Below are 14,951 nucleotides of genomic sequence, written 5' to 3' on the forward strand. Positions count from 1 at the left end.
ACCTACAGTTCACAGAATGGCAGTCACAGAATTTTAATTCCTTTATTTATTTAATTCCATTGTTCTGTGTTCTCCCTGATTTCTAAAAGCACCACAATGCTCCCCAAGTTAAAACACTTAGGAGGAGGAGAGGGTCCCCCTGAAACACCTCCCAGCACTCCAGTCTGATTCATCTACTGATGACACCTCACACACTTACTGCAGGTTGTCCACGTCCTGGCAGATGACAGAAGGTAGAGTCTCATCCTTCAGTGCTTTACTGTCCCTAAGAAAGATGCCACAGGCGCATTAATACCAGAGATCATAAAAAGCTGACGGCTATCTGTATATCTTCTTTGGAGAAATGTCTCTTTAGGTCTTCCATACCTATAGCTGATTCACTGTGTTGTACAGCAGAAATTAACACAACATTGTAAAGCAATTATATTCTAATAAAGATGTCAGAAAAAAAAAGCTGACAGCTGAGTTCTACAACAGTATGTGTTAAGATACAAGAAAACAGAGCAAATATTCCCCATTTACAGTCTTCCTGGATGATTTTGAAGTTCTTTATAAAGAACAATAAACTTCATGATCTACAAAATAACAATTCATCTGACATGGAGGTTTCTTTTCTAAGGAGATTGGCATCTATTATAAGTACACGTAGATGCATTTGACTAAATGTTCAAGAACAAAATAAGAAAATACTACAGACGGGATGAAATATTAATCTAAGTTCCTCCAGCTCAAAAATTCCATGACTGACTTTTCATTCAGTTCAAAAATATTACAGCATTCACTAAAGGAAGTCTGAAAAACTTATCACAATGAGTTGCTCACAATAGTTTACAACGTCAATCTGTTCTTCAACAAAATAAGACCTAGGAGTAGCTTAAAGGATTGATGACTATTTAAGGAAGACAGGAATAAATGTAACTGGGCTGTAATGGCGGGAGCCGCAGATCTGTACAACTTCGGGGACATAACCCTGGGCAAACGGCAGGCTCTCGCTGGTTCCCCCTTTACGTAACAAATACACACAAGATGTTTGGGAGGCGGGAGCTTCGTCATTTACTTACAAATGTTTTATTTAATGTAATAGAAATTATGTGAGAATACAATTGGCAAGAAAATAATGATCTTCAAATGTATATATGACGTACATGGAGGCTATTCTCCCTCTTCAACATCAGTGAATGGTGCTGGGACAGTAATTTATATATAAAATAAACAGTATATATACATTTTTAATTTGTATATATAAATAAAAAGTGCTCCAAGAGTAAAGTTCCATGAGTTGTTCAACATTTACTAAGTTAAAAAGACACATACATATATTTGTGTTTATTTATATTATTAGGGGAAAAGCCAACTATTTCCTAGAAATAAATGGTTATAAATTTTCTTAAAGATCTGACCTTCCATAATCTCTCCAGAGCCTATGCTTATTATTTTATTTTTGACAAAAACTTTAAAAGAATTTTTCTTCTAAATACCTATAAGGTTCCATTTACTTCCAACCATACATTGGCCTATAGTTTAATAAGTAAAACTCTTTAATTAAAATATTTTAAAAGTCAAACTGTAAACTTACTCTGGTCTTGTTCCCGTTTTATCACCTAGAAAATTCAAGAAGCTTCGTGTAAAAATAGGTTATTTATCAATGTATTCCAAATACAAATTTTAAGTTAACACAAACTAAGGTATAAATAAAAATTGTTAAGGATTTCTTAGAATGCCTCTTAAACAGCAGGTGATGTCACGACTTGTCACGAACTCTGAACACAGCATATTACAGACATGCTTATGTGCACATAAACAGTTATGTAGCTGATGTGCATCCATTTCTTTCAAGGGCAAGAATCTTCCTTTTTCAACTATCTTCCCTGAAAAATCCTCTTGCCTAGGAGTTTAACTCCTGAGAGCTTTATCTGACACTTTTTAAGGCCCTCTTAACAGGCTGCTCCACCTGAGAAAAAAAAATAAGTTGCTAAAACATCTAAGGCTATTTTCTGAATTATGGAGTTACTACAAAGAAAATTAAGTAAAAACAAGAGACAGGACCTTATGTTTAAAATTTTTCATTCAAAGAGAAATAAATCCAAATTTTCTAAGATTAAAAGGATTTTACCAACTTTTAGGATAGTAATTCACTCTTTAAAACAAGTATCTCCTACAATAAACCCATGTCCAATTTCTGAAATCCCTATACAGATACAGGACACTGAATATTTTACAACTTCATGCATCATGCCATTCTAAGCTCTTCCAAACGGTCAGTGCAGTGTGTACGCACGCGCTCCAGCCGAACATGCTTTCATCAGAAACAGAATAGGTGTTGCGAAACAAACAACAAGCAGATCAGACACACACAACCAACAACCACAAAAAAACTGCAAAATGAATTTGGGTTGGAAAAAATTTTTTAAAGAATATTAGGCATGCCAAGAGCACAGCAAGAAGGGCATTTTCATACTGGCTGGTGAGTAAATAAAGTGGTAAAACCTTTCTGGAAAGCAATTTCACAATATATGCCAAGAGACTCCAAAATGTCCCTCCCTATAAGCCTATGATTCAATTTCTAGGTATCTGCCCTAAGGAAATAACCAAAATATGAACAAAATTTATAATAAAAGCACACAGCATCTTCTGTGTGCCTGGCTCTCCTAAGGTTTTACAAACAGCAATCCTCAAACCAACCCCATGAAGCAGGGACTGTTATTTCCCCTACTTTACAAAGCACCGAGATAGCCTGAATAAGGCCACAGAGCCTGTGAACAGCTAAGCCAGGATCTGCAGCCAGCAAACCAGCTACAGAGCCGACACTTCACTACCATACTATGTTGCCTCTCTCTACAAGGATACCCAATACAGTGACGCTTCCCAGAGCGAAGATCTGGAAACAAACACTAACCGCAGGATGGTGGCTGACTGCACGATGACACATCCATTCATAAAACTGACATTAAGCAGCATTAAAATATTTGTAAAGAATTACGGACACTGACTAAAACTTGTGATATATTACACGAGAAAGAACAGGTTACAAAACATGTACACGGTCCCGATTTTTAAAATGCATATTAAAACACGCATTAAGATAGTTACATAAGACATATGCACATACAAATCTGTCTACAAAAATAAAATCTTAAATGCACAACACACACAAAATTTGTGAACTATAATGCAAACTTAAAAATAATACCTTTACTATTGAATATCTAACTAACAATCTTCCAGACATAGGAATTTCAGGTCCGTCAACAGGACTGTTAGAACGTGAAATTAAGAGTGACATTACTTACTCTTTTTATCCGATGAGCTGCTAAAATCTACGCCTCCAAGGCCTTCGTTGCCAGCAGCTGAAGCAGCTGCTGCCGTTCCCAGAGACACACCTAAAGCATTTGGTCCAAGTCCTACAAACAAGCCAGATGCCACTCATGAAGTTCCTCAGTCTTTATGATGATTTCCCCACTGACCAAAGCACTCAAATACATTTAAGTTGGATCCCAGATTATTTTCATTCTTGATTTAGACAAATAGTAAGATATAAGTCTAGAGCATGCTTTGGACAAAGTCTGATAATCTCGCTTGGATTCAATGGTGTATGTAGTTTGAATGATGTGATTTTATTTATTAAAACGGCCAGAATATATCTGTTCATGGATATTTGTGGATACTCGATTTTATTTGTTGTTTTTAAACCCTCTCTATCAAAGCAGTTTTAGTTTGCATGTTTTCAGGTGAATACATCTTGTCTTCCAATCATGCTTTGGAATTCTATACTTTTAAAATAATGTAGTACCGGATGTGTTAATTAACTTGATGGGGGGGAAACAATGTATACAGTCAAATCTTTATGTTGTACACTTTAAATATCTCACAATTTTATTTGTCAATCACACCTCAACAAAGCTGGGGGAAAATAAATAAAATAAATTAAATAAAATAAATAAATAAAATAAGCAAAATTTCAAAGATCCTGCACTGGTCAATCACATAAGTCCATGCATTCTCAAGCTGACACAATTGTGTTCTTTTTAGACAAGATGCTATTTACTTTAAAAACAGGAAATAGCAGGATATACTGGATAAGAGCATGGGATAAATGAAAACTGGATTTAAATCCTGATAATGTGTTAAAAAACACAGCTGAATGAATGTTATGAATTTTTAAAAAATCAGTGGCACGTTTAGGTTAACATAACCATAAAGTAAGCATTGAATATTGTGTCAAAGAACCTAACAAAATTCAGAACAGACCTAAAAACTTAATAACAAGACACAAAAACTACCCTCTAACTCTTGTTTCTATTATTTTTGTGGTTTGCTCCCATGGGAATCTTTGGGAAAGATGTTTATTTATCCTGCAAAGAAATGTACATTATAGTCAACTAATGATTTGGTTATTAGAAGACACTTACAAAATTGACTATAATAAAATCATTTAATACTTGTTTTTAATGTCCTGACTTCAAAGCACTCTAACACCCTTTCCTAACATCTATAACAGAAAGCCATTCCCAGAACCCGGCTTATGAGGTCAAGTTGTGCCACAGTGAATTTAGAGGCTAAACGATTCAAGACTATCCAACTGCCGTTTATTAAAAAGACAAATTTCTCTATAGAATAGTTTACCGACTCCGGAAACAGGCTCTTTCTTGCCTCCTTACCTAGTCAGTCAATGCTGAGAAAATGCATTTCTAAAATATGGCAATAACGTATGAACAACTTTATTTTATAATTCAGTTTTTACACTAAAAGGAAAACATAAAGGTTCAAGAGACCACATGATCTGCTCAAAAGACCAAAACAAAGACAGTAAATTTAAACATGAATATTTACTCTTCTGGAGAGTAAATATCACAGTTACCTGATGCTGCCGTGCTTGCGCTTTGGAAAAGCGGCCCTCCCAAACCCGTCAAGGCTCCCCCTAAAGAGAGGCCTGCTGGTGCAGTGGTGGCTGCAGCTGCCGTCCCACTCAGGCTGCTCAGAGTGAATCCTGTGGACGCTATAAACAGTGAGCCCGTAAGCCCCCAAGAGCGCGAGCATCACAGAAAACACAAGACACCTTCTTAAAAACTGACGTCACGATAAACCTGGCTCTTGAGAAAAACCACTCACTAAAGCTAACATTATACATACTTAAGAACAGAAAGAAATAGTACCTTTAAAGCAAAAACCAGTGACAGGAATAAGGCCTTTGGTTAATACCAGCATGGTATCAGGTAAGTGACTCCAGACAGTAATAGAGTTTTCAACCCAGGCCACCAGCTCCACACTCAAAACCAGATGAATCCTAAGGCAAGCAAGGTTTATGCAAACTCTCTACCCTTCCCTGTCACCAAAGTGCGCCTTGAAAACAACGCAGACATCAAGAGTTTCACGTGTGCCCTCTCACCCGCTCCCCTGCCTTGCTCTGTAAAGAGACCAACTTCCAAGAGGGCCTCTGCTGCTTTAATGCTCAAGGCTGATCTTCACAAACCAGTAATTCAGTAGGTCAACGCTGCTGAATGACTGAAATAAAAATTCTCCCAAACTGAAGTTATCTTTACCAAAGGTGGATACCTACATTCACTGACCGAGTGAAATAAGAACTCAACCAGAAAATGCCACCCTTCCCCGACACGCCTCACCTGCAGGAGTCGACGTCAGAGTGGACGAGAGCGTGAGACCGCCAGCCGAGGCAGACGTGATGGGCAGCGCAAACGGTGTGGCGGACGCCGCGGGTTTACTGAAGCCTAAGCTGAAGCCTGCCGTGGACGCAGAGGTGGTGGCCGGTGGGCCTGTAAAAAAATATCGCAGCTTGCCATAGCTGCATGTGTATTACACAGGTATCAATCAGGAGCCTAGAAGTCTACTTTTCGTAGATGGAACAAAGGTATGTGTACTTATATACGTATGAGAGAGAAAAACCATTCACCAAATCAGGGTGCACACTAAAGATGAAAATCCAATCTATGCGGTAATACTGAAACTCAATCTCAGCCCTACCTCTAAATACACCTAAAACGGCACTTCCCCCTCCTTTCCTTTACACTCAACAGAACACAGTCCTTCTTCTCCAAGACTATTTAAAACATCTTCTCTGCTGCTTGAAATCCTCCTCCTCTGCTTCCGTGTCTGTCAGTGCCCTCCAGTCCCTTCTGTCCATCTCCCTCCTCGGTTCACCTCTTTTTATTTTTTAATTTATTTACTTATTTTTGGCTGCACTGGGTCTTCGTTGCTGCGCGTGGGCTTTCTCTAGTTGCAGCGAGCGGGGGCTACTCATCGTTCTGGTGCGTGGTCTTCTCATTGTGGTGGCTTCTCTTGCTGTGGAGCATGGGCTCTAGGCGCACTGGCTTCAGTAATTGTGGCACGTGGGCTCATTAGTTGTGGTGCATGGGCTTAGTTGCTCCGCGGCATGTGGGATCTTCCCGGACCAGGGCTCAAACCCGTGTCCCCTGCACTGGCAGGTGGATTCTTAACCACTGCGCCACCGGAGAAGCCCTCGCCTCTTTTTTTAAATTGAAGTATAGCTGATTTACAGCGATTCAGCTGTACAGCAAAGTGATTCAGTTTTATACATATACACACACACACACACACACATATTCTTTTTCAGGTTCTTTTCCATTATAGGTTATTACAAGATGTTGAATCTAGTTACCTGTGCTATACAGCAGGTCCTCGCTGTCTATCTGCTTTACACGTACTAGTTGTGTATCTCTGTCCACTTCTTAAATGCTCCTCCCGATGGCTCCATTCTTGCTCCCTCACTTCCTGAAACATCTCACCCAGTTTCAGAATCTCACTATAGGTTCATGGGTCTAAATCTACGTCTACCTGAGTCTCCAAAGGCTATAGCTCTACCTGGATGTCCCTCTGGACCCCTACACATCTCCCTATAAAAAAATTTCCTAAATCCCCCAGGGTCAATGTGGTTGCTCAAGCCAGAAATCATAATCATCCTTGACATTCCCTCGCTCCCCTGTATTCTATCAGTACAAGTCCTGTCAATTCTACTTCAGAGATATCCCTGGATTACAAACATCCTCAAAAACCTTAGTTCAGGCCATCTCTCTCTCAAGAACTATTACAATAACCTCCACGATCAGTCTCCTCCAACCTCTAATCTACTCTTGGAATTATCTCAGTTACTTTAAAAAAGAACAAAATAACATGCTGGCGATTCCCCCGACTTAAGGTTCCCACTAAGTCTATACATTAGTCTTTAAAATAGATTCTAAAGGCTTGGTACCCAAAACCCTTTCCTATGTGGTCCTAACCCGCTCCACCAATCTCCTCTTCCTACCATGCCTACCCTCAGAATCCTAAACTCCACGAGCAAAGTACCTTTCCTGTTTCCCTGGATCCTCTGACGACTGGCCTCTGCGCTCTCCCCTCCTGCCTGGAACGGTGCTCCCTGCCCCGCCAATCAACAACTCCTCTCCTCCTCCTCAGCCTTCCTAGTGCCTTTCATGCGTCTCTTAGAGCGCATGTCAGATGACACAAGAACCCATCGCTCGGCCTGCCTGCTCCCTTTGCCTCACAACAGGCTGAAGGTCTTGCTCAGGCACCCAGCGGCCCCTGACCTCATCAGGGTCCTGCACCACCTTCCGCTGATACTCAATGATCAAGGCATTGTGTAGACTCCCGGCCACAGCCAGGAACTAGTAGTTACGCTAAGTTACTAAACGGAGAATTTATGAATGACCTGCATTTTGGCTTCTCCTGAAGGCACTCAGAGAAAAGAAGTCAGAAATTATGCTTCTGGATCGTCCTTGCCACAAGTGGAAGTCCCTGCCAGAGTAACGTGCTGTGAAACACGCACAGGCTCTAAAATCTCAGGACAGGATCCAACTGCTCGCCCTTGTAACCAGTCCTGTCCGAAACTTTGGTGGTAGACAGACGTGCTTTCTGTTGATAACATGTAAGTGGCATCTAAGTGAGGAAAGTTCACCAATCTTTAATTTATTTCAATTTTAAGTTTACATTTAATTAAATTAAGTCACTTTAATTGCGGTTCCTCACTGTCCTCTCGTCCTTTCACATCATTTCCTGGCATCCAGGTCAAGGTGCCGTCACCCTGGTTACCCACATTCCCTGCAGCATATCACGATAGAGAACCACGATATTTTCGAGCTGGAAGGGAATTCAAAACCTTTTGATTACAATACCCTCATCTGACAGATAACTAAAAGCCGCGAGATATGACCATCTAAGGCCTCACAATTATTTAGAGGTACAACCAGCGCTTAATTCCAAGACTTCTGGCCTAAAGTTTGGTTCTTTTTTCACTAAAAGGGCTTAAATGACTGAAAAATATAAATGTGAAATGAATTTTGACAGAAAAAGCCAATTCTGTATTAAATTTTTTTTTCTGAACTAAAAAAGGATTACATAATCATCGATTTTTTAAAACTAGTCAAATACTGAAAGGTTCTTTGAAAAGTCAGTATCTATGATCTATATTCAGTTCCTTATATGTTTCTTCTATAGCCCAGCTCTGTGAGAGATTAGGAAAGAGTAGAAAAACCAGAGATCTGGGACCTTCCCTCAAAAATTCCTACTCGGAGTTAATCCTGTAGTTACAGCTGTTGCTATTCCTGGGGACAAAAAGAGAAATAAACTTTAATCACCAGTGGCAGATGGCATTCTTTTGGCCTGTAACAGGGCAAGACTTGGAATCACCCTCAGGGAGTGATGACACTGCTGGTAAGACTAACGCGTATCACAGTATCTTCCACCACAACCACTGCCTAATACAGCGTTCCTTCTATAGCACTGGTTCTCGTATCATAGGCTGTGTATAATTTGATCAATTAGGGATTAAGAGTTGTAAAGTGCAAACAACTATTGCCTATAACAAAATCTGGCAATGAGGAAAAAAAGCTAGTCCAAACAAAACACCGGCACTGTCTCAAGAGGCACACTGGCTGGTCTCACGTTTACGCCTGCAGTTCTTCCACGGTCTCTGTGTAGCTGTGAAAGTGCTGCAGTCAAGGCTGGCAGCTCAATGCAAAAGGTGGTTACACAGACCAAGAGACTCTGAGGGCAGAGAATAGAGGTAAATAAGGAAGTAAACTTTTAAAATGGTGGATCCAGTGAAGCATATTTCTGGCTTAATAATAACAAAATATCTGTATTTTTTAAATTAAATATCAGAAATAAAGTACATGCACAGACTCTAGACAATGCTATACTTTTTTTTTTTTTTTTTTTTTTTTTTAGTTTTGGCTGTGTTGGGTCTTCGTTTCTGTGCGAGGGCTTTCTCTAGTTGCGGCAAGCGGGGGCCACTCTTCATCACAGTGCACGGGCCTTTCACTGTCGCAGCCTCTCTTGTTGCGGGGCACAGGCTCCAGACACGTAGGCTCAGTAGTTGTGGCTCACGGGCCTAGTTGCTCCGCGGCACGTGGGATCTTCCCAGACCAGGGTTCGAACCCGTGTCCCCTGCATTGGCAGGCAGATTCTCAACCACTGCGCCACCAGGGAAGCCCAAATATCTGTATTTTTTTAAAAAACTTTTTATTATTGAAATGCCCACCAGAAACCTTTACCTCCTGCCCTTTTCCCAGTGCAACAATTGTTTTAATAATAAAAAAATCTGAAACATCTCTTAGGTATGTAAATTATAATGTTATAGCAAAATAGGAGGGCTTCCCTGGTGGCGCAGTGGTTGAGAGTCTGCCTGCCGATGCAGGGGACACGGGTTCGTGCCCCAGTCCAGGAAGATCCCACATGCCGCGGAGCGACTGGGCCCGTGAGCCATGGCCACTGAGCCTGCGCGTCCGGAGCCTGTGCTCCGCAACGGGAGAAGCCACAGCAGTGAGAGGCCCGCATACGGAAAAAAAAAAAAAAAAAAAAAAAAGGAAGCTGACTGTCCCATATACTAAATTAATTAATGTCCAAATTGTAAACTTGACTCAGTCTTCACCAAGATAAAACACTGCATTACATAATCTAACATAAACTTGAATTACTTTAATTCATTACTTTTAAATAGATTTATTTCCTTTAATTCTTAAATGTATGTGTGTGCTGTCCTTCCTTACACTGAAGTCAGTCACAGCTAACGGCTGGCCCTATCTCTGACCCTTGATCCCACATCCCTGTCTGCCTTTTCATCTCAGTATTTACCATTTTTTAGGTCTACCACCAGTGACGATCCTTGTAAAGGGAGGAGACACAGGACAGAACCTGCAAAGAATGAATACCCCAAACCCACTCCCTGAGAATCTGACAACCCTCCTTACCTGTGTTCGTTCCTCCTAGAGTGAACCCAGTGGCAGGCTTAGATCCAAAGAGCCCGGCTCCGAAGCCAGCAGAAGGAGCAGGTGCTGTCACTGGAGCTGCCGTGCTCCCGAGGCTCCCAAGACTGAGCCCCACAGAAGGGCTGCTTGTTCATAGAAAACACAAAATAAAGTCTACTAGAGCCAATACTTATTTAAGGGAAACGCAAGTTAGCTCTTCGAGGTTATTTCTCCATTTAAGCACCTCACACATCTCCACAGGATACAAAAGTAATCACAACTCACCTTCAACCAACCACGTTCAAATATTTTTCTGTTCTCTATAAAAATAAATCCACATACAAAATTATTCTTAAAAAATGCAACAGCAGTCTTCAAGAAAAGCAGAATCTATAGCATTTAGGATTTCAGATGCCAAGGAGTCATAAACAAGATCACATATATCCTGCTTTCACCAGTTTTTGTTTGAAAGCTAGCGTATTTTAAAACAGCCATAGGAAATTCTACAAATACGGATCATTTTCCTTCTGAACTATGTATGTACAATTCACACTGCTAAGCTCATTTGTTCTTCCCCGACTGCTAACATAAAGACATGCCCAGAAATAGGAACGTTACTCGAAGCTGTCCCCACCACCTCTCTGTTGCTGTATCGCCAGCCCTGGGGGTGGGGATGAGGGACAAGAATAGACATACCCTGGCACGAGGAAGCTGCAAAGCAAAGCTCCCCTCTAAAAAGACTGTGTAAGATCAGCAGAAACCCTCTTCAGAGGTTCTGAAAGCTTAGAAAAGAGCAGCTGATAATAACAAGTGATGTGAACAAAGTTTACAGCTTTTCAACTGTTCTTAGCAAGCTGCAGAGGCTCAAATTTGCTACCTATAAATGGTAGAACAAATGAAAACAAGCCAAAAAATCTTGACAATTTGACACTTCAAAAATTATGTCGGAGGGTTAAGAGAGATTACAACATGTACAACATAATGGGAAATCCCGTTCATGCTACATATGTATCTTTATTACTTCTCTCCCTGGCCTTCCACATAGACGTAAACACCATGGCGGAACTGCATGTCAGTTTTTTAAAAAAGCTTCAAAGCCTGCGGCATTTCAATGGAAGGGGCAGGCAGTACTGCTCTGGCCAGGCTCCGGTACCAGCTCTCCAATGTGCTGGTACTTGTATGACAGAATGTTTCTGGGCCTCTATCTCCTCACCAGCAAAATGGGAATAACAGTACCCACTTAAGATTTTTTGTAAAGATTTAGAGATTACGAAGGGCAAATTAACTTCACTCAATAAATGCTGTTGCTACCATTATCATAAGAAGCACTTATAAATTCAACTAAACATATCATGTACAAGGTTCTACGCCAGTTAATCACTGTGAGGGCAACGGAGAGGGAGGAGTTTTCAAGGAAGGAGAACCTGAAATCAGTCATCAACACTGAGCAGGAAAAAGGAGAGGGTGCACCCAAATTGTGTCTTTCCCTATTAGCACGTGTGTACGTGCCCCTCTGTGTATACAAGCACAGGGGGCTGGCAGAGCAGGGCTGCAAGGTGTCACCCAGAATTAAAGTACAACTGAACCAAAACGTATTTTTAAGAAACATTTTGTTGGCAAATTATGAAGAATCAAATTAAGGAAATGTTTATTATGCTACCCTTCCTCCCAAACAAGTCAGTAATCCCATGTTTTTACTGCTATTCCATAAATACACAAAAGATATACAGTGAAAGTATGTATTTTTAAGACAATTAAAGTATTTAAAATTTCTTGACAATCTAAGGTAAGTAACGATACAATGAAGTGTTTCACAAGTTCATAAAGTTGAAAACATTACCAAAGAAAATATATCAAAGTAAAATCTTACTTTACCAGAGAAGCAAAGGAGAAATTTCTGTGGCAGAAATATTCACTTAAAGAAAAACAAAAAGCTACCTCAGACCTAACCAATTATTGCCTCAACGAATATTATCTGCCAACTCCTCAACAAGGACATGATGCAGAAAAGCCAGCAGACCCTGCCAGATGAAGAATGGAATCTTGCCCTACCGTGGACCTGGGAGCTAACCTAACCTAGGTGCATTTACCAAAAGAACGTTAGGCCTCCAAACCAGTACTCCAATGGGCAGGTGTTAGACCGTCTCTCCTTTTATTAATTTCCCAAGCCTTTCTACAGCATGTATACATTTTTCTAGTTTATTGCTAGTAATTCATTTACTCAGTCATTCAACAAGTATTTATAAAAGCCCTGCCAGGCACTGTCACAGGGACTCGGAGTGGCAGATGAGACTCAGGCCCTGCCCTCAGGAAGTTTCCAACCAGAGAAAGAGATTTATCAATCATTCATGCATTCAACAAATACATATTGAGCTCCACTGTGTCTTCTGGAAAACTAGCATGAAAAGATCTCCACCATCATGGAGCGTAAAGAAGTCAACAAAAAATGTAAGAACTGAAACAACTGTGATAAGTGCTATGGTACAGGGTAAGGGATGGAAACCTCTCTACACTGACAGGTCAGAAAAGGCTTCCCTCCGATGTAAGCACCTGAGTCCCACAAGCAGGCATCAGCTCAGCACAAGAGGTGGTAGGGCAATTCCAGGCAGAGGGAACTGCCCTAAAGTGGGAAGGGGTTTGGCCTTCACCTGAGGAACTGAGAAAAAGCCCAAGTTGTGTTTTTCAAACTAAGATCAGGACCCATGAGATGAGCAAAAAATCAATTTAATAGCTCACAACCAGCATTTTAAAATTAGGAAACGGAACAGAATAGAAAATATCAGGCCAAAAAAAAAGAAAATATCAAAGAGTATGGGTAGTATCTTTCGCTGAAACTGTGTCAGTTACTTATCTGTATGCCTGTAGATGTTATTATTATTTTCTTTTACAGTTGGGTCTGAATCACTGAATTGGAGCAAACAAAAATGAGAAGATGGGCTCAGGATGTCTGAAGAGGTTCCAGACTGGGCCTTGCAGACCATGGTAAGGTTTATTTTTACTTCATTCCAAGGATAGTGGAAAATCATTGAAGGGAGGCAATGGGAATTTTTTTTTTTTTTAATCTGGCTACAACGTTGTTAAAAAAAAAAAAAAGAAGTTGATGTAAAAGCAGTTGAGACAGCAACTGGGATTCCAGAGAACTAATCAAAGTAGGAGGTGATGGGAGCAGTTTTCATCTAACAGGAGAAGGTTACTGGTTGAGAAGCTGGCAGGAATCATTAAGTATTACGATCTTTCATGTAAGCTTCAGGAGAGCAGGACTTATCTTACCACCTAAAGGGGAGCCTACTACCTAGGAATGCGTTCAACAAACATTTGTTCCACGAATGACAAGAGCCCGCAACAGGGTGGTGACCCTGGAAATGAAGCAAATGGCAAGTAAAGCATTAAAATGATCAGGCCTTACTGATTAAGTGCACAGACTGACAGCATAGGAGCTATTAAGGAGAACTCCAGATTTCTGACTTCACCGTGTAGTCTTTGCCCACCCTACCCCCTCCCATACAGACAAAATTGAAGGATTTTTGCTTTGTTGATCTACCAGCTCCGGGAGCTATCCTGTAACTCATTCTAGGCACACTATTTGATTTAACGATCTCCATTTTTATCTTCAGAAGTTTGAGCTCTAAAGAGCAAACCTCGCATCATTAAAATGATCTTTATTTTAATTGCCTCTTTCTGGACGTCTGCTGGCCAAATTGTTATCACTTGAAGAGGTGAGGTAGCAGGCTGCACAAAGACGATGACTATGGCGCCTACATTTCACAATTTAAGTAAAAGACAATGAGAGTCAGCACAATATCCTCACCTGTGATATACTAATTTGCACATACTGTTCAAAACTACCACCAAAAAGTGCTGTAACAAGTATTTGAAACAAAAAACCCAAGAGGACAGATAGGGCCCCATAAGGCACAAAAGGTTTGAAAGCGCGTTTAAAATAACCACGAAATCATTAATGTCCCAAAACGTATATCCTGCAATGGCGTCTCAATTATCGGGGAGAAATTTGTCTTTGTCTCCCTTACAATTTCCTATTAAGTCTCTTTTTCTAAAAAGAGCTTAGATCCGACAACCTTAGCTCCATTCATCCCTGCGACATTCACCGGGCGCCGGGATAGGCCCAGAGAAGCGGCGAAACCGCGGCCGGGCCTCCGCGTGGAAGCCGGCGCCCCCCGCCCCAGCCGCCCGCGACCCCCAGGCCACCCGCCCCAGCCCCGCCGGGAAGAAGGCCGCTCGCGGTTACCTAGACGCCGCGGTCCCGAAGGAGAAACCGCCTCCCGTGCCGCTCCCGCTGGCGGCCACGGTGGAGGAGCCCAGCGTGCTGCTCCCGAAGGAGAACCCCGTGGACATGGCTGCGGGCTCGGCGCGGTTGGCAAACTAGTGGCTCGGCTCGCCGCTCCCGCCTCAAGGCCCCAGCGGGCCGGGCAGCATCGCTCCCACCCAGCCGCGACCCTGCGCGAACGCGGAGCCCAGCGGACGCGAAGACCGCCCAACTGTGTGGAGATGGCGCAGCTCAAGAATACTGCGGCTGTCCGCACGCACCTCCGGAAGCGCGACCGTCACGCAGGGGCCGCTGGGAGTGAGCGGGGCCGGCGGCCACGCAGGGGCCGCTGGGAGGGAGAGGAAGGGGAGGGGAGGGAGGGGAGGGGAGGGGGGAGGGGGAGGGGAGGGGGGAGGGGAGGGGAGGGGAGGAGGGGGAGGGGAGGGGAGGGGAGGAGGGGGAGGGGAGGA

General features: G+C 42.0%; 1 protein-coding gene across 4 annotated transcripts in view; it reads right to left on the minus strand.

Moving 5' to 3' along the window:
* The window catches only part of NUP58 (nucleoporin 58), a 35,021-nt gene extending 20,301 nt beyond the window's left edge, over positions 1-14,720 (minus strand). For 2 of the 4 annotated variants that reach the window (XM_082675366.1, XM_082675364.1), the window contains exons 1-7: positions 14,464-14,720; positions 10,221-10,363; positions 5,622-5,771; positions 4,859-4,996; positions 3,291-3,401; positions 1,577-1,601; positions 200-265 (exon numbers count right to left, since the gene is read on the minus strand). In XM_082675366.1, the coding sequence (XP_082531492.1) occupies positions 200-265; positions 1,577-1,601; positions 3,291-3,401; positions 4,859-4,996; positions 5,622-5,771; positions 10,221-10,363; positions 14,464-14,570 (740 nt within the window). In that variant the 5' untranslated portion in view covers positions 14,571-14,720. The remainder of the gene's footprint in view (positions 1-199; positions 266-1,576; positions 1,602-3,290; positions 3,402-4,858; positions 4,997-5,621; positions 5,772-10,220; positions 10,364-14,463) is intronic. The other 2 variants (XM_082675365.1, XM_082675367.1) reach the window with 2 other exon arrangements.
* Between the last annotated feature and the right edge of the window lie 231 nt (positions 14,721-14,951).

Source organism: Grampus griseus (genome assembly GCF_964374135.1).
Source record: "Grampus griseus genome assembly, chromosome: 18".
NCBI classification, from domain to species: Eukaryota; Metazoa; Chordata; class Mammalia; order Artiodactyla; family Delphinidae; genus Grampus; species Grampus griseus.